Raw genomic sequence first — 20,848 nt, forward strand, 5'->3', positions numbered from 1 at the left:
ATAGCTGTCATTCTTATTGAGCCAACAAACTGTGTCTAGGCAGGTCATAGTCCCTAGGGAAGAACCTATTACTATTATTCTGCTACATGGACAGAATATTGAACCAATTGCTAAGGACTTACCATTATACCCATAGATTAGTGCATCTCTCAATAATCATCAGAGAGGCTTCTATTTGCAGTCAATAACTAACACTGTGACTCACAACTAGCTAAGGTACAGAAAATAAGAGGCTTGAGAATGTTCATCCCAAAATAGAACATCAATAATGTAGCTCTTTCCTCTCAAGACTCAGGTGATGGATGAGTACAATGAAACAATGTCTTTTGAACCCAGCCAAACAGCTGCCTATATGAACTTATATCATAATGCTTGTCCCAGCAAACACAAGATCTGTGAAAGCTCAAGGCAGACCAGATCTCTGTATGAGGTTGGAAATGGGCACTAGTCCCACCCCTAACTGAGGAGCTGTTGGTAAGTGATAGCTGTCAAGAGAGAGGAGGAGTCAGTTTTCTCTAATAGTGTATCCCTTGGCAAGATCAGAATCCAGTGAGAGGCCACACAGTGTTTGGACTGCACAAACGGGTCTTGATGGATGTTAAAAATAAAGGACACAAACTTAAGAGGTTATAGAAGGAAGGTTGATTTGGGAAGAATTTAGTGAGAAGGGTGAATAAAATAAAAACATATACAAAATTCTCAGATCACTAATATAATTATTAAAAATAAATATCCTACTTAGCTAAAGTAGATATCCCTGTATCATGTGTCATAAGACATTATACTTCTTTTCAAAGATACTTCAGTTAGACTTATGGTTCAGCACAGTTCAACCTTCATTATTTTTCTAAAAGAAGACTATGGGTTCAATTCGGTTTCCTAATCAATAACGTTATTAGACATTTATTTTACTTTTTTATTACTTGAAATTTTCATAGAAATATAATTTGCATTGATCAAATCTACCTCCTGTTTATTCCCCACTGAGTTTAGCCCCCAACTTCATGTGCTCATCTTTGAAGCCCCCTGAATCCACTTAGACTTGTGTGAGTGCATGGGGTAGGACTATCAAATTGGAGCATGAGTAACTTCTCTTGGATTGAGTCCCTGAAAAAACCGACTCTCCCTCTTTCAGCAATTATCACTGGCAGTAGCTCCTGAGATTGTTTTAAGATGTCAAAACCTCTTCCCAGGTCCATGCTGGGATTTTGGCTGGCTTGATTCTGTGCAGGTCTTGTGTATGCAGTCACAGCTGTTGTGAGGTCATGTGTGTAGTGGCCTTGTCATTCCATCAGGCAGTTTTCCCACAGACGATTATTACCTCTGGTTCTTACAATCTTACCACACCCTCTTCCACGATGATCCATGAGCTTGAGTGGAGGGTTTGATACCAATGTCCCCTCTACTGTCTTTCTTTCTCTGTACATTGATCAGTTGTAGGTCTCTATTTAATTGCCATCTGTCTACTGTAAGAAGAAACTTCTCCAATAGCAGGTAAGAGATGCACTAATCAATGAATATAAAGATAAGAACTTTGTGGTGGATAACTTAATATTTTGTTTATTAAGCAGCAATAGAGTATTGAGTTCTCCCCTAGGATCATCACCACCCTGACCTAGTTAACCACAACTTTTGACTCTAGTTAATGGTACCTGGCATGAGTTCTGTCTTTTATAGTGGAAACTTGTTGGTTACCTCCATAGAGTTCATTATACTGGTATGCTTATTTTGCAAGGGCAGTTGTGAGTATAGATAACAGGTTTTACAGCTGGGTGAGACTGTTGACTGCTTTCTCCTCAAATAGCATGCAGAGAACCTTCCAGTACCGTTATAGCCATGTGGGATGTATCTAGATTCTATGTATATAAGGAAACATGGCTGGGCTGGAGAGATGGCTCATGGGGCAATAGAGATGGCTCAGAGGTTAAGAGCACTCTCAGCTCTTCCATAGGTACTGAGTTCAAATCCCAGTACTACATTATGGCTCATAGCTATCTATAATGAGATCTGGTGCAGTCTTCTGACATTCAGGAATATATGCAGGCAGAACCCTGTATGCATAGTAAATAAATAAATATTAAAAATAGAAAACATTGCAATTATTCTTTTGAATTTTTATTTCCTTTAACATAAGGTTTTACACTTTTCTACAGATTTCAAAAGATGAAAAAATGTTTTTATACAATTCAGTATATCTTCATAAAAAAGTTATGTACAAATGTGCACACATAATAATAATTAAAGAAGAGGTCATAAGTTTTAGACAGAATGGGGAAAACACAGGAGGAGCTGGATGGATATAATGAACTATATCACTCATATAAGAAATTCTCAAAATATTAAATTAATAAAAACAGCTTCTGCAAAGGGCCTGTGAGATGAGTCAACAGTTAAAACTCTTTGCCACTCTTGCAAAGGACCAAAGTTTAAATCCCATGTTGTGAAACTCACTATTACCTGTAACTTCATTTCTAGAGTATCCAAGGCCCTCTTCTGGCCTCCATGGGCACCCAAACATGTGGTAAATGAACAGAGAGAGACACAAGCAGACATAAATAAAAAAAGAAAAAATTTTAAGTTTAGATTCAACTAGAACATCAGCATATTAAATACTAGACACTGTGGCTTGATCTCATACAGGTATTGCTTAGACAACTACAGTTTCTATGAATTGATGAATGCAATGGTCCTATCATCGTACACTAGACATTGTTTTGTCTAGTCCTCCTTGATCTCTGGCTCTTGCTAATTTTCCATTCAATTTTTAGTTATAGTCCCTGAGACATGGTGAAGGGTATGATAAAGATGTTCCATTTGTGGCTGAGCACTCCAGAATCACTAGTTCTTTGTACTTTGACAAGCTATGAATTTATGAGGGGTAGGTAGGTAAGTAGGGGTGAATTCAATTAATTTAGAAGGTAAGGATATCAGGATAATTATAATCAAATTTCATTTGATGAAATGATCAAAGAATTAATAAAATATATAAAGAATATATAGGATTAAAATAGCTAATATTTATAGTAAGTGGAGTAAATGGAGAAACCAAAAATCATTTTCCATAAAATAATAAACTTGACAAATGTTCTGCTCTCATTACTTTTATTTAATATAGTGCTTGAATTCTTCATTGGAGCAATAAGGGAAGAAAACGAAAGATATTAAATGAACATATGAATTACAACAATGATGAGCATGGTACAACTGCCCTAAAATTGTCATAAAATGCCATGGTTGCAGTCTTTCCTTGGTGGCAATCAACAGCTTTTTAATTGGATTTGGCAAGAAGAAAATCTTGTCTGGTACTGGAAATCCAGACAATTATCTGAGGCTTGTAAGGTCCTGGGTCCTAGAGGAGAAGTTATAGCCAACACTCTATTAAACTAGCATAATTCCTAAACTCATTCTAAATGTTTGTGCTTCTACCCATAGTTCAGTGTAGCTTTTGTCACAAAGAATCTTCTCTGCAACAGATAGAAACCATTACAGAAAATCACAACCAATCAAAAAGCAGAATATAAGTGGTTGTGGGTGCCTAGTCCTGGTTAATCCATTCATAATGCAGCTCCAAGGCTCAGGAAATATTGAGGGAGATGAATTTTAAGAGCCAGAGGAACAGAATTTTGACTGTGAGAGCACATCTCCTAGAAATGTCATGGAAACTATACCCATGAAGTCTCAATAACGTGGCTGCCTGAACAAGATCTGAACAAGGACAACACAAACAGACCTGTGAATATGGAAGGGGATACATCTCATGGGGCACCAAGCCTAGACAAAAACCTACAGGAAACTCTGGAATGCTGAGAATGGGAGAAAATAGTTTGCCCAGGAAACAGCCACACAATTCAAGAGTCAATATCAAGTGATCAACCCTGAAATCATACCCTATTTAGACTGAGCAAGGTGCATTTATATATTTAATGCTATACATACATATGAGTGTGTGTGTGTGTGTGTGTGTGTGTGTGTGTGTGTGTGTGTGTGAATGACAACATATAAGAAAAAGAGGCCAGAATATAGGATTAAATAAGGTACAGGTTACATGGGAGTGGTTGAAGGGAGGAAATAAAAAAAAGAAAATGAAGTACTTATTTTTATATATGCATAATTATATATATATAATCAAAATAAATAACATATTTATTACAAAAATATTTTTATTTTTTGAGATCATAATATAATTACATCATTTCCCCCCTCTGCTTTCCTCCTTCAAAACCCTTACATACATCCATTCTTGCTCTCTTTCATATTCAAGGACCCATTTTCATTAACTGTTTTTACATACATATGTTGCTAGAGTTTTCCTGCCTGGCCCACAGTCAGGACAAATCTCTCTCACCTGCCAGTCCCAAGCCGCTCAAACCTGATCAAGTAAACACAGAGACTTATATTGGTTACAAACTGTATGGCCGTGGCAGGCTTCTTGCTAACTGTTCTTACAGCTTAAATTAATCCATTTCTATTAATCTATACCTTGCCACATGGCTCGTGGCTTACCGGTATCTTCACATTCTGTTTCTCATCGTGGCGGCTGGCAGCGTCTCTCTGACTCAGCCTTCCACTTCCCAGCTCTATTCTCCTCCTTGTCCCGCCTATACTTCCTGCCTAGCCAATGGCCAATCAGTGTTTTATTTATTGACTAATAAGCAACACATTTGCCATACAGAACATCCCACAGCATACATATATTCACATGTAATATATATGTATTTGTAATACATTGATAAATGTAATTAAAATGAAAAATAATTCAGTGAATTTATCATATGGCATCTAACTCTAAATTCAACTAATCATAATATATGCCGAAAACATGGTCTCTCCTTTGTTATTTAATTATGTCAATGGCTCAATTTCAGAAAACTTCAGTTGTGAAAAGAGGGAAACATTTGAAGCTCAAAGAAATGACTTCAATAATTAGTAGACAAAATCTCTAATTTTCTAGATGGGGTATAAGTACTGTTTTTTTTAAAAAATAATAATTTAAAATGTACATTGAAAAGCAATACCCAATTTTCCAGAGAAATAAATTAAATTATTTATACAATATATAATATGCTCTCTAGACTTTTTATCTAGACTTAACAGATTTTTTTCTTTACACAATGAGGCAATAATTTTGATTCATTATTTATCTCTTTTTATGTCTTTTCTTATATTTAATTGAGAATTATAAAGAAATTTAGTATTATATGTCTTACATCTCTTTAAAGAAACTAGTGATGCTTTGTAATTTTTAACACACTCATCACACATTCAACTAGTAGTATTCTCTTCAAGGAACTATATGTACCTTTAGTAGCCTCTCACAAGTTGTACCCCATCCTTTACAATATTGTTACTTTTCACTTCTATCATTCATATGGTAACATTATTATTTTAGTTTGAATACTTCTTTGAAACACTAGGTATATGTTAAGCATTTGAAACAAAATGGATGCTTTAGCTTTATTCTTTTCTAGTATATTCTTTCTTCATATATACTTACGTCTTTTATTTCCTTAAATTTCCATATTTCAGACGAATTGTGTTTAACATTCCTATACAACACAACATACCTGCTTCAAATGTTCTTATTTCAAGTAAGTTCATGTTGTCTATATTTACTGACTTACCAGATGTTGAAGTAGCAATTTGCAGGCTAACTTTACTTCTCTGGTGAAAGGAAGAGACATGATCAATTTTGAATTTTCTCACAAAAATGGAAGTAGTATAAAATGCTCTAAAAATTTCAGACTACACTAGACCTAGAAAGATCATACTTGAGCACAATAATGGATATATATTGTTCGTTCACTGGCTTGATCTCGTACAGCTATTGTGCTGGTTGCCACAGATGCTATGAATTACTCTGAAGTAAGGACTGCAGTGACAGTATTCAAACTTCTACATATGAAATATAAACTGAAATCATTGTATTTATTTTTCCTTGAAGTTTCTCACTAGGTATAGAGACAGTATATTAAATATACTTAAATCTACAGACAGAGAAATTGACAGGAAGCTATATTACGATGGGTAATATGTACAAAATCTGAAGCAGAACTGTGTAAAGTGAAGATATTGAATGAAAAGATAAATTAGACATGGTTTACATAAAATTAAAATAGAAGACTAATACACAAATATTGCATCACACCATAAACTCCTTCTATGAAAAATAACACGAAATAGAAATAGCATTTTACAATGGCATCATAGCAAAAAATTAAAGCCCCATTATTTCATGAGGCATACTTTTCCATCACAAATGTTATTTAAATAATTTAGTACTCAGTAATTTTCAAGTGTGAGAAGAGGCTCAGCACTCGGTCCCGAATCTGTTTTGTCTTGATACCATACACCAAGGGATTGACTGTGGGGGGCACTAGAAGGTACAGGGTGGACAAAATGATATGGACACTTGGAGATACATTCTTGCCAATGCGATGAGTTAGGAAGCTGAACAGTGAAGGTGTATAGAAAGCAAGAATGGTACACAAATGGGCAGCACAGGTGCCCAGGGCTTTAGAGCGGGCATTCTGGGAAGAAAGTCTGAAAACTGCTTGGAGAATTTTTACATAGGATGTGGCTATCAGCCATAGATCCAATAGTATCACCGAAAGGGCCACTGAGATTCCATATGCTCTGTTAATGAGAGTGTTGGCACTGGCTAATTTCACCACAGCCATATGCTCACAGTAGGCATGATGGATAATATAGCTTGTGTAGTAGGGCAGCCTCTTAATGAGAAGAGGACAAGGCAAAACCATGAACAGAGCTCGGCTCAAGCCAACAAAGCCCAGTTTAATAACCATAGATGTGGTAAGAATGGTTGAATAACGTAGTGGAAAGCAAATGGCCACAAAACGATCAAAAGCCATGGCTACCAGGATGGCTGACTCAAAAATACACAGTGTGTGTATAAAGTACATTTGAGTTAGACAGACATCAAACTCAATCCAGTGTTCATTAAACCAGAAAATACCAAGCATTTTCAGGGCTGTGGAACAGGTAAGTAATATATCATTCATTGCCAACATGCAAAGGAAGAAATACATAGGCTGGTGGAGGCTTGGTTCTAGTTTGACAGTAACAATGATTATGCTGTTCCCCAGCAAGGTCAGGACAAATAGGAAGCAGACAGGAATGCTGATAAAGCAATGAAAATCTTCCAAGCCAGGAATACCAACCAGGTAGAAAAATGAAATATAGTGATGTGTTGTATTGTTTACCATATTATAACAGGGAATATTTCAAGTTTTGTAAATAATAACTAGGATAATCTCCAAAATGCAGAGATCGGATTGCAAAGCATTTCTTTCGGGGATCTTATGTTTGGAATCTAGAAATGCAAACCTAGATCTCCACAACGCTAGAAAGGCTCAGGTAAACTAACCCATCCTATAGAGCATCAGCAACTTTATCTGCAAAAGAAAATATTAAAATTAATTACATATGCTAGTTGTTGATTTTATCAGTTGATATTTAATTAAATCTTACTGCAAGTTTTCCATTTTTTATGGAAAGCGAAGTTAATAAAATAAATATAATTGTATTTAAGCTAATGATTTTTGAGAAACTGTAATAAAATATGGAGACATAAACAAAACATGCAAATGCTACAATTAGAAAATACTTTGATATATCATTCTTTAAAATGCTGCTGTTAGTCTTTGTTATCATAACTAAATATGTGAGCATTCAAATAAGGTATAATAAGATAAAGAACATCATAGACAGTAGATAATTTAACATCCATCATAGACAGTAGATAATTTAACATCCATCAAAGTCAAATTTATACATATTTCATATTTTAAGTGTAAAAATACATATTTAAATATCTTCTTAGCTTTTTTATATTAGCATTGAAAAGTCATTCATTTGGTCAAATTTAAATAGTTCCCATGTGTAGACTGGATCTTACTAGGTTCTAGGATCCAATGCTCATTTCTTGCCTTTGTGAACACTTCATACATGAGGCCATGGATATACATGCAGGTTAAACACTCATATACACACAATGAAACTAATTAAATTTTCAAAAAAAGATGTTCTGCTATCCTGTTTGTATCCAGGTATATAAAGATAACAACAAGGTACCATATGCTTCACAAATCTCAGCAACAGGATTTGGTAAAATGTAAGTAGTTCCCATGTATAGATGTGGTTTATTTTAAGAGACAGATATACTAATGCAACAGAAAAAAGAGAAGCAAAATCAGATTGATCATGTTAAGGTTGCACTCTTCTATAGGCAAAGGAGGAGTAGGAAGAAGAGGAGGTGGAGTATGATCAATAGGATTGTTGATAATTAGCTACCATAAGGACAACACAGGCTGCCTTTCCTTTGTAATGGCTAACACATGGCATATCTATGTCACACAAATAAAAACTTTTCTGTTTGGGAAATTTTACTATTTCTACCGACTTACTTGATGGAAATGTGAGCTATCAATGGGTTTAGTTTCATTTTGGGGACTTGGAAGTTTATTAGAGATAGCTCAAGTTTGGTTTTTAATATGTTCAGGGAAAGAGATTACTCTAAAATTATGGTCTTCTACGACTTTTACTAAACAAGATTAACCTCTTATAGACGATCCAACATACAACTGACAATTTGGATATAACAGGGCTTTATTTTAAGCACAATTGTGACCATGAGAGGCAAATTAGCACACCTTCATTTTTTTCTCATAGTTTGGTGAAGACATCTTACTGATATAAATAATATAATTGTTCTTGCTAAATATGTGCAATAATTACAAGCTTATCACTGTTTCCTATAAGCTTATCTCCATGACAAAAATGTGTATATTCTGTTTCAAGAGAAAAGAAGCAAAGCCATTTTCTCTACAACATCTTTTCCTAGGTTCCTAGGAGTACATATTTGCTGACATTTTATTTGGTGGCAACACTAGTCACCCAGTCATAAACATCAGATGTCTTAAAAGGGTCCTTGTCACCTGGATTCTATTAACTCTGATGTTTCACCTACAGTTGCTAACTCTCATCCTGTTAGTTTTCCTCCTTTTCCATCCAATGTCAGTTTCATTCATCAGACTTGGAGCACAAGAAGGAACTCACAGAAAGCCAATAAACAGACAATCAGTTCTCAGGGCAAACCAGAAGCTCTTAGCATATTGTTTATTTTCACAAGCATTTCAGGTTTTATCTAAAGCCTAAGATGGACAGCATACTCACAGTTATTGTCCAAATTGCCTTTTCTTCAACAACAGTCTTGGAATAGTCTTTCCAATTTGTGTCAGGAGTAACATAATAGGAAATCACCCCATAACAGAAAATGTCATAATTATTTCATGAACAATAAGATCTTTGGAAATAATTACTTCATAACTAGCTAATATAACTATTCAGATACATACTAGTTATCATTCAAATATGTAACACATAATGCCATTTCTTTGTGTTCAGCATTCTTATCTCATTTGCCTTTATCTTCTCTATATGGGATATTGTCATATGACCTATGATACAGTGATGATGGTGTTGCATCATGTAGGCAGCACTCTGTAAAGCCAGTAGCCCTGGTTCTTTTATGCAAGTCCAATGCCCAGGGGGCCCCTCAGATTCACAGAGGAGCTGTCCCTTGGAAAACCCAGAGTCACACAGAAAATGATTAGAACAGCATGTAGCACAGAAGAGTACAATCTCCCCATGCTCAGTCATGTTATCTAATCCTGTACATTCCACAAGTCTTGTAAGTTAAAGTGAGATAATCTTCATCCTCTACGCCTTAATTTCATTTTCCTTTTCTGTCAGGATGCTTTATCTGACAATTCTTTGGACCTTTGCTCTACTTTATTGTATATGAATTTAATTCAATAACTTAGAGGAATGAAATCTCATCATTACAATAAAGGAAGATGGATGACCCTGGAAGAAACTATGTGAAATTCACCAGGCATAGAAGGATAAACCTTAAGCTCTCACTCATATCTGGCACTTAGAAAGGTTGATCTCATAGAGGAGGTTAGAAGAATGGTTACCAGTCCATAGAAAGTGTAAACGAGAAGGTGACAAGAGCTTTGTCAATCGTTGTACTGAATCTAGTTAGATAGGAGGAGAAGCACCTTCTCATTCACAATTGCAAAGTCAAATGACTAAAGTGAAAACATTGTATTACATGTTTCAACACAGTGAAAGAGAAGATTTTCAATGTTTTCACCACAAAATATACAGTGTTGGAAGAGTGGATATCTAACTGTCCTGATTTTATCATGATTCCACGTGTAGTTCTGTTCACTAAAACCACTCAATGTACACTCAGTAAGCTTATATAGTAGTTACATAACCCTATTTTAAGAAATTTATTTAAAAGATAAGAGAATATCTTTTTACATTTTTTCATGTAAATTTAGAAGTTTTGTCTGTATTTAAACCAGTGTTTAATCCCAAATTACTGTGTATTTATGATTTCACTTGAGGTCAAAATCACTGTGATTTATGTTGTTCATTTCTACTTCTACCATTATTTATGATAGATATTTTACTGTATTATTCAAAAATTTTACAAGACTCTATTAGCCATACAAATGTAATTCATATACATATGGATGCTGGAGATTCTCTTCACAGTGATTTTTTTATTTAGAAATTTTTCCATGTCAAGATCTCCCATGGGGAGTCAGCAGAGCCTGGCACACTCAGCTGAGGCAGGTCCAAGCCCTTCCCTCATGCACCAAGGCTGTGCAAATTGTCACACCCTAGGCACTGGGCTCCAAAAAGCCCATCCATGGAAGAGGGAAGAGGGAAGGGGGGATCTGTGGTGGTATGAAAAGTAAATAAAAAATTTAATAATAATAAAAACAGATAAAAAAGAAATTTTTTATTTATTTTACGTATCATTGACAGAACCCCCTCTTCTCTCCTACCACCCCTCCAGCCTCCCTCTCCCACCCTTTCCCTCCTACAAGAAGGTAAGGGGAGTCAGCAGAGCCTAGTACATTCAGTCAGAAAAGCTATGAATCCACAAGGTAAATTATAATCTTTCAATGGATACAGTTATAAATTATTAAACTAGCTTCTATGGATTTGTAAACAAACTTGGTATATTATTACATGTCCAGGTTTCTGCCCACATGAAACTGGCATAAGAAATGATAGCAAAGTAGTTGGTACACTTATATTTCATTGAGTGAAAAGTTTTTTTTTAAGTTTTAGGATAAAGTTTATTAGACAGTAAGCATTCATAATTGTATCCAAGAATTATCATATATATATATATATATATATATATATATATATATATATATATATATATATATATTGCATTGCCAATTCCTATGTTGATATGTGAATTGTCATCTATTAAAATATCTGATGTTTCTTCTGTTGTTATAAAACAATGCCAGAGAATGCAAATTTTCAATCTCAGGTATGTGATGAAACTGTGGACTAAAAATAATTATATTTTAAGAAATAGCTACGAAATTTTAGTTTAAAGATATTTATATTTCTGGGTTTTTTGTTTGTTTCTTTGTTTTTTTTAATTTTCGAGACAGGGTTTCTCTGTGGAGCTTTGCGCCTTTCTTGGATCCCGCTCTGTAGCCCAGGCTGGTCTCAAACTCACAGAGATCCGCCTGCCTCTGCCTCCTGAGTGCTTGGATTAAAGGCGTGCACCACCACTGTCTGGCTAAAGATATTTATATATGTTACATGTGTGTCCTGAAATTGAAAAAGAAATGCATTTTATTTCTTACTAGAACTAAGGAAGAGAGAAAAGATAAGCGGAAGTGGAGAGGAGAGAGTGGAAGAGGACAAGAGAGCTAAAGAGAGGGAAAGGGAAATGTGCACAGGAAAATGGGATAAACTCAGAGTGTGTTGGTGTGATGACATGCCACACTTCCTTGCTAATACTGGTATTATCTGGAGAAGAGGATTCCAGTTAATGTGGAGAGTGATTACTATCTTTCAACACAGATTTTCTGGAGACTTTATGTGAAGTTCCAGCATGGAAAATGGAGCTTGTGCGTATTGGAAATTTCGGTAGATTTCTTTTCAGATAGAAAACTTTCCATTATCCTCAATTTAGGCTTCCTGATAGTTGAAGTCAAAACCTGTTGATAAATATATTCTGTGACTTTGTTGAAATTGATGATTTGTACTACAAAATTTACTACTTAAGTGAATGTTTTGTAAGACCAGAAAATGAATATTTCTATAGTTGAGTCATTTTTATATAAATCACATCTTAATTTAAAAATATTGTTTAGTGCGCTAAGTAATTAAAGATTAAGGCCCTGGTTCTAAGAGACTGCAAAGGATTTGAATGGGAGGCTTTGGAGAGAGGGAAGGGAAGGGGCACAATGATACAATTATAATTTTCAAAATATAAAAACAAGACCCATGGCTATAAAAATATGGGTGTAAATTTTCACCTGTTTCTCTTGATAGATTTGAAAATAGAAATTTCTCTGCTCCTTGGAAAGCCCTGCCAGTGTTAGGTGTTGGATACTGATGAGCCTTGACACTTTGCTGTAATTTTGTTTCTTTGAATGAAAATCAACAATGATGTGGATTTCTATATGATTCTATGCCCTGATCCTTAAGAAGCAGTATTAAATATTAATGATTTAACTTTGCACTGCTCTTTTATTTTCATGTTTGTTTAGCTATTGTCCTCAAGATATTGAATGAGACAAGTGAATCAGATTACTCATTTTAGTACTAGAAAAAATTAGGTCAATAAGGAAAGTTTCACACCCTTCAAATAGAATTAAGAATTTCCCTGTTGGGGCACATGTGAAGGTTAGCAAACAAAATCGTTTAATGCTAAGACAGAATGTGAGTTCAGTCCCCAGGGCCAGCATGGGGCCCTGTGTGTTGTCTTCTGATCTTTGCATGCACTCTAGACCATGAATGCCCTCCTACCTACAAACATGCACATACACACTCATACACACACACAAACACACACACACACACACACACACACACATACACTCATAAAGACAAACATGCACAGAGAGTGGGATAATATAATTTATTATTTTTAAATTAGAAACTTAAATAATTTGCAAGCTATTGATGCTTATGTTAGGTGATGGTTTAACAAATGGAATGTTCTCTCCAGCCTTTACTCAGATGTAGAAAGAAAGAAAAACATGCTTTTTTGGTTATTATTCAGCAAATATAGATATTTAGAATAAAAATTCAAAAACCATATAATAAAATATTTGGTGGTAACAAACAACATCAATCACAAAAAAATGAGGAGTTCTGCTCTTTCTGATCCACATATTTTCAAAGTAAACTGTGCTGTGAAAAAGAATTTTCAGAAAAGCTAGCTCACTTAAGACGATCTTCTTAATGGTCTTCACCCTTTCCTCTTCATTAAACCAAAAATAATTGCGATTTCAATACCTTCAAAGTGTGTGTGTGTGTGTGTGTGTGTGTGTGTGTGTGTGTGTGTGTGTGTGTGTGTATGTATGTATATATATATATATATATGTATATATATATATTCTAGATCATTTGCTTCTATATAATAAACTCTTCCAAAATTCTCTTTTATAGAACTCAATACTACACATACTCAGATCACTATCTTCTTGCTCACTGGTGTACCAGGATTAGAAGATATCCAGATTTGGATCTCAATCCCTTTCAGTTTCATGTACCTCTTAGCTGTGTTTGGCAATGTGCTGGTTATGGCAGTGATACTCTGGGACCGCAGCCTCTGTGAACCCATGTATCTCTTCCTGGCCATGTTGGCATTCAATGATGTTCTCCTCTGTACCATCACTGTACCCCAAATGCTACTCATTTTCTGGCAGGGTCCCTTGGCTGCCGCCTTCCCTGCCTGCCTCACACAAATGTTTTTTGTCCATGCTCTGTTCCTCTCTGAATCTGCTGTCTTACTGGCCATTGCTTTTGACCGCTATGTGGCTATCTGCACACCACTGCATTATACAACTCTGCTTACAGGCTCTCTCATTGTCAAGGTTGGGCTGGCCCTGGAAGCTCGGAGTGTGGCTGTTGTCACTCCTGGTGTTCTTCTTATTCTCCGCCTAGACTTCTGTCATAGCAACATTATCCATGACATGTACTGTGAGAATATGGGCATCGCAAAGTTGGCCTGCAACAGCATTTCCTTAAATAGCAATTATGGGCTCTCGACAGCTCTCCTCACAACAGGGCTTGACTTTGTCTTCATTTCCTTGTCCTACTGACTCATCTTGAAAACAGTCCTACAACTGCCATCCAGGGAAGCCCGGACAAAAGCCTTTGGCACCTGTGGAGCTCACATTTGTGCTATTTTGATATTCTACACCCTGGCCTTTTTCTCTTTCTTTACTCATCGTTTTGGGCACCATGTGGCCAGGCACACCCTCATGCCTCTGGCAAATCTCGATCTATTGATACCCCCAACCATGAACCCCATTGTTTATGGAATAAAGACCAAAGAGATAAGGGTGCGAGTAGTAGGGCCCTGTTTCCAACCAAAATGATTCAAGTCTAACGAAACAGCAAAGAACAGGGAATCCAAGATAAACGACGAGGCTTAAATAAAAATCCAAAAACAGTCTGTTCAGATCTAGCCCTAGAGCATTAAATATTCAATAAAAACATAATATAATTCAAAAGAGAAAGAGCATAATATTGGGTGTTTGGTGAGGTGTGTAAGATCTTGGAGGAGTTTGGAGAGAGGGTACTATAATCATAATACTCTGTATGAAAAATTTAAATAAAAAGAATGCACAAAACATTTTAAAATAAGTAAAACTATAGAACATATTATTACTAAACATTATTGTTGTAACATAATTAGGAAGCCCACAGGAAATGTAAGTACCTTTGAGTAGTGTATCAACATACTACAGTAATCACATAGAAATCAGTATATTAGAGTGAATTAAATGTTTTTATACTGTATGTACCCTTCTGTGTAGTTTTTCATAGGCAGAATAAAATGATAGCCTGTGAACATTACTAATTATCCTAGTCTCAAGAACAATAGGAATGAATGAATTCAAAAATGCTCACCAGATAAACAATTAAATCAATCAAACAATGAAAGCTAATTAGCATGTATAATAAGCTCCTGCCAGTGTCCCTGCCAGAAAAGCAACAGGTACCAATTGAAGTTCAAGGTGTCAATCACCACAAGGCAACTCCATGATGGGAGAATCTCAGATAGGCAATCCCTGAGACCACAGACTCCAGAATGTCTCTGGCCTCTGCTGTCCCTTTACATGTTTGCTGGTGCTATGTTTCTCTGTTATCTGACATGGGTGAATGCATGTGAGATCCCCACTGCCTGAGATAAAGTGTGTTTATCTCAGGAAACATCCTGTTCTGCTGGGCATTCTTACCTGTGGATTATTATATAGATGATTCCTTTGTAAGCTGTACTGTCTAAGTGAAAACAATAATGTTAGTTTATACAAAGTTTTGTTGAATAAAATATGTACAAGGAAATGTTACACAGCTAGGGCCTATGAGTTTCACCTAAGGAGCTACACAGATCACAGCTCAAATTAATGATTAAGAAAAGCAATTGAGTCCCAGGAGCCAGGCTGGTTGGAATTCCTTCAGTCTTAATGCTGAAAAATGCAGTCATAGGTTTTGGTGTGTATCAATAGCTGAAACAAAGCCCTATAATAATTTTAAGTTAGATCAGATGTTTTTATAATATATAGCTTGGAGGTGAAAACCAAAATAAGACAATCTAAAATTTTAGAAAGGCACATAGTTGAGTGAGGAACTCTTTTAAGGTCAGGGAACAAGAACAAAGCAGCCCAATTATTACTAGCTGATGGACTTTTCTTGTTAGGATTGGTTGATTACCAAAGGTGCTAATTAATTCCTTATACCCATTTCTGCCCCCAATCTCCTGATATTAAAAAAAAACTAAAATAAATAAATAAATAAATAAATAAATAAATAAACTAAAAAAAAAAAACTATTTGTGAGTAGATATGTACCCTAAATGTTTAAAGTAGAGCTTACTGATGATTTTTCATATATAAAAGTTTAGGTTTGTGATTCCTTTAAGATTCCTCATATGACTACCTTTAAAGATAAGTAATAAAGTAATTGGCCCTTTTTTTGTAGCTGCAAAATGCAGTCTACCAGTTAACAACCTGACTGAAAAGAATATCTTGCTTGCCCACTCAGTTAATCTATAATAAGTTGCCTTGTGTTGAGTAAGACTGATACATTTGGTCAATCCATAAAATCCTTTAGTACAATATTCTGATTGAAAATGATATAAGTATGTCAGGGATGTTCTTAATAAGAAGAATCATGGAAACTTAAGGGTAACATTCAGTAGGCTCATTTGGCTATTTAGCTTTTTTATTTGTATTTTTAAATTTTTAAGCTAATTTTTTGTTTATGATTCTTTTTATCTTGTTTTCTTCTGTAGCCCAGGCTGGCCTCAGACTCACAATCTTCCTCCTTAGCCTCCTGAGTACTAGGATCCATGTGTATACCATCATTGCTGATTTTCTCTTGTTTTTCTTAAATAAACCTATGTGATCTCTTTCCTAGTTTAGTTCCCCATATCTGAATGTTGGTATTCTACGGTGCCAGGCTATGCATTTTCATCTAGAAGACAATCTGAGATAATCATGAAATTTGAAACATTTCTTTACTGCAAAATACTCACTTATGGCAGGTTTGGTCTCCAGGGTTTTCTTTTATTAGCCTACAGAGTGCCTACTCAAAGAGACTAGGACACAGTAATGAAGGCTCCAAGCAGGCACAAGCTTGACCTCTCTATGTTCCTTGAGCTGTATAGAAGTTTTTCTAGGCAACAGGGCACTGCTATCAATTTTAGAGAGTGACCTTCTGTCCTAGCATCAGCCTGCATTGTTTAGGGATCTCCACAGGACCTCCTCAGACAAGATCTCAACAGAGTGTAACCCAGTCTCAAAAGTGGAAGACGTGCCTGGCTACAAATAATGACCAGTTCAGACTCTGTATCCTCCATTACTAGTAGTACTCACTAGGGTTACCCTCATAGATTCCAGGAAGTTTCCAGTGCACTAGATTTCCACACACACCCCAAATGCCCCCAATTCCAAGTGTTTCTCCATGTACCCTCTCCTTCTATTAGTCTTTCCACACACCTAATCCTTGCTGCTCCAATACTCGCCTGCTCCAAAATGGGCCTGGGAAATTGCTCAATGGTTTAGAGCACTTGTTGCTTTTGCAGAAGACCATGATTTGATTCCCACCACCTACATGATGGCTTACAACCATATTCCAGAGAATCCAATGCCTTCTTCTGACCTTTGGAGGCACCAGAAACACACATGGTATACATGCATACAGGCATGCAAAATATTTATGCAAATAAAATAAAATAAATAGATCTAAAAAATAATTTGAATGGTGCATATAAAATTGTTTCATAAAGTACTTTAAGTGAAAGATGTGTAATGAATTATACTAGTATATTTTCATATGTGGAAGAAAAAGACAGAATTCATCATAATTATTTGTTTGGAAAAGGAGAGGAATGTGAGGAAATTAACAGAAACAGAGGCCTTGATTTCTAGACCAGATTTGATACAATAGCTATGCTGGGAGGTAGCTTTAATTCAATTTCTAATAATTTTAGTATAGACTTAGAACCAAAATGCATTAGCTCCTTTCCAAGGACATATGCCAATTTCCAAATTAAGCTTTAAATATCTTTGCATTATGCAGGCTTACTATGTACAAAAACTTTCTTCTAACCATTAAACAAATTCATCTTGTTAAAGGGAGCCTTAATTATACACTAAAAGAAATGCTGAGTTAAAATAGAAAGTTGTGGTGTGAGAGCAGTATTTTGAAGAGTCCATTAGATCCTAGCTCTCCAAGTTGTAACAGAGACTCTCTGGGCTTGGGTGTGGTAATATTGTGTCCCCCAATATATTGTAACCCTAATATACTTATCTGGGGGTCAGAGAACAGAACAGCCATGAGATAGACAAAGAGGCCAGAAAATGGTGGGACACACACCTTTAATCCTAGCATTCTGGAAGCAGAGATCCATCCCAATCTCTGTGAGCTCAAAGCCACACTTGAAACAGCCAGGCAAAGTGACACACACCTTGAATCGAAGTACTTGAGATCTCAAGTCTTGCTTGGGGAAGACACATGCCTTTAATCCCAGGAAGTGACAGGAGGAAGCAGAAAGGTATATAAGGCATGAGGACCAGGAACTAAGTTGGTTAAGCTTTTAGGCTTTTAGCAGCAGTTCAGGTGAGACCCATTTGGAAGAAGACTCAGAGGCTTCCAGTTTGAGGAAACAGGATCAGCTAAGAAGTTATCAAGGTGAGGTTAGCTGTGACTTGTTCTATTTCTCTAATCTTTCAGCGTCCACCCCAATACCTGACTCCAGGTTTGTTATTAATAAGACCTTTTAAGATTCGTGCTACACTTCAGTCCTGTGATTACACTTGATTTTTGAGCTTTCTCTTATGGTTGTCATGGCCCACACATAATAATTATAAGATACACTATGATGTTTAAATATATGTATGGAATGACTAGTGGTAAAAGAAGATATTTAGCACATTCCATTCTTAAACAGTTATCTTTTTTTTCTGGAGAAAGCATTCCAAATACTCTCTTCTAGTATTTTTCGAATACACAACTCACTGTTGTTGACTAGATTTATCCTCACGTGTAATGAGATGTCTGAACTATCCTTTGTCCAACTGTAACACTGATCCCATGGAGATATATTTTCACCCTTTCCTGCCTTTATTCCTTTCTCAGCCTCTGGTAACCACTATTCTAATCAAAACCTCTATGAAAACAATTTTTAAAAGTCATATCAGTTCCCACTAGTTTCGTTTGATTGTCTCTGTAGGTTTCTCCATCATGATCTTGATACCCCTTGCTCATAGAATCCCTCTTCTCTCTCTTCAACTGGATTCCTGGAGCTTGGCCTGGTGTTTGGCTGCAGATCTCTGCATCTGCTTCCACAGTTCCTGGAGAAAGGCTCTATGATGACAGTGAGGGTATTCATCAATCTGATTACTGGGATAAGCTAGTTCAGGCATCCTCTCCGCTATTGCTAGTAGTCTAAGCTGGGGTCATCCTTGGGGATTCCTGGGAACTTCCCTAGCACCTGATTTCTCTCTATCCCCATGATGTCTCCCTCTATCATGGTATCTCTTTCATTGCTTTCCCACTCCATCCCTGTTCCAGGTTGACCATCCCATTCCTTTATGTTCTCATCCCTCATCCGATACCCTCCATTGCCCACCACCATCTCCAGTTTATTCATGGAGATATCATCAATAGCTGTGGAGCCTGCATGGGACTGGACAAGGCCCTCTGCATAGTGAGACAGTTGTGTGGCTTGATCTGCTTAAGGGGCTCCCTGCCAGTAGGATCAGAATCCATTCCTGGTGCATGAAAAGGCTTTTTGGAGTCCACTACCTATGATGGGACTCCTCGCACAACCTTGAGGTAGGGGGAGGGGCCTGGACTTGCCTCTACTAAATATTCCTCCCCATGGGAGACCTTACCTTCTTGTAGGAGGTAATCGGAGGTGGGTTTGGAGGGGGATGCTGGGGGAGCAGGAGGAGGGAAGAGATCTTTGATTGGTATGTAAAATTAATAAAAAATTTCTTAATTAAAAAAGTCATAAGGGGATTTTCTTTCTGATTTATAAAATGGGAATTGGTAACCCATTTTATTGGCAGTATAATGAAGGCAAGAATGATGATCAGTTCATTCTATACTTGTTTTGTGACACATGATATATAATGGTAAGACTCAGAAAAAAAACAAGACATCAATTGTAGTTGTATTATTTGTTAGCATATGCATAAAAACTAGAATAACTGTATGCATCTTCTTGTCATAAATAAATTAGTCCAAGAATAAAATGCAACAAATTTAACATTATGAGATAATGAAGCAAATAAGGGGAGGAAGGCTGACAGAGGGCATGTGTGTTTGGGGTGGAGACCATATAATGTGATATATATAATTGAAACTGCCTTAATGAAACATACTGTTTTAATGCTAACTAAAATAATATAAAACACAAAAGATTGCATGACTTGAATAGAGTTAAGAAAAAGAAATTTGATTTCCAATTAACACATGGAAATCATGAAGGGTAACAAAGTTGTCAGTTAACAGATAATATATGTCAGTTTAAGATGCTTTCCATTATTTTAAATGCAGTGGCAATCATGGTGAACTTTGCCATGGGCTTTTATTCAGAAGCCATGCATGGAATTGTCTCTTCCTAACTTAAGGCCTCCTCAATAATCAGATAAAAAATGGTTTACAAATAACACAGAAAGATTCTTAAGAAATGTGTTTTCTGAGTGGGAAGATGCCAGATGGCATAACAACATTCACAGTTCAGTATTTCTATAATTGTGACTGAAATCACATAAGAGAAATGGAAACTTACATGGATGTCCCAATATATATATGTGTGTGTGTGTGTTATTCATTATTATTAAACATTGAAATGGAAGGTGGAGAGGTGAGACTCATGAGAGTTATGCACTGACATCTAGAGTTATTTGAAACACATGCAGCCTGGAGAGTGTTGTTCTATTGTTGAATTTATACATATACAATTCCACTCCCCAGATTCTTCAAGTAGAGCAAATGCCATGCCATAGAACTTTAGATATTTCTCTGCTGATATGCTACTGGAAAAAGGTCTTCAGGTTTTCAACACTTAAATTAAAGTTATTCAAATTGGTACATGTACAGCTATCATTTTTTGCTGTTAAGGTGGGACAATTTGATGTTTTGTTTTATGTATACAAATGATAAGTTTATAAGCTGTTTAAACATACCTACTGAAACACTGATCATTTCTCCAAGTTGAAGATACCCCAAATCCTGTTGCTGAGATTTG

The 20,848-nt window shown here is 36.1% G+C and overlaps 1 protein-coding gene and 1 pseudogene across 1 annotated transcript; one reads left to right on the forward strand and one right to left on the reverse strand.

Moving 5' to 3' along the window:
* Positions 1–6,272: 6,272 nt before the first annotated feature.
* LOC128095627 (olfactory receptor 52P1-like) lies at positions 6,273–7,223 on the reverse strand. Its single transcript, XM_052714780.1, has one exon. The coding sequence runs from the start codon at positions 7,221–7,223 to the stop codon at positions 6,273–6,275; it is 951 nt and encodes a 316-aa protein (XP_052570740.1).
* A 4,746-nt stretch (positions 7,224–11,969) lies between these two features.
* Positions 11,970–14,519, forward strand: LOC128123894 (olfactory receptor 52Z1P-like; annotated as a pseudogene).
* The last annotated feature ends 6,329 nt before the right edge of the window (positions 14,520–20,848 follow it).

This window comes from Peromyscus californicus, unplaced genomic scaffold, assembly GCF_007827085.1.
Source record: "Peromyscus californicus insignis strain IS unplaced genomic scaffold, ASM782708v3 Scaffold_4__1_contigs__length_199733344, whole genome shotgun sequence".
Classification (NCBI taxonomy): Eukaryota; Metazoa; Chordata; class Mammalia; order Rodentia; family Cricetidae; genus Peromyscus; species Peromyscus californicus.

Excerpts from the sequence above, each read along its gene's own strand:
- LOC128095627 (XM_052714780.1), bottom strand. The coding sequence starts at position 7,223 with ATGGTAAACAATACAACACATCACTATATTTCATTTTTCTACCTGGTT.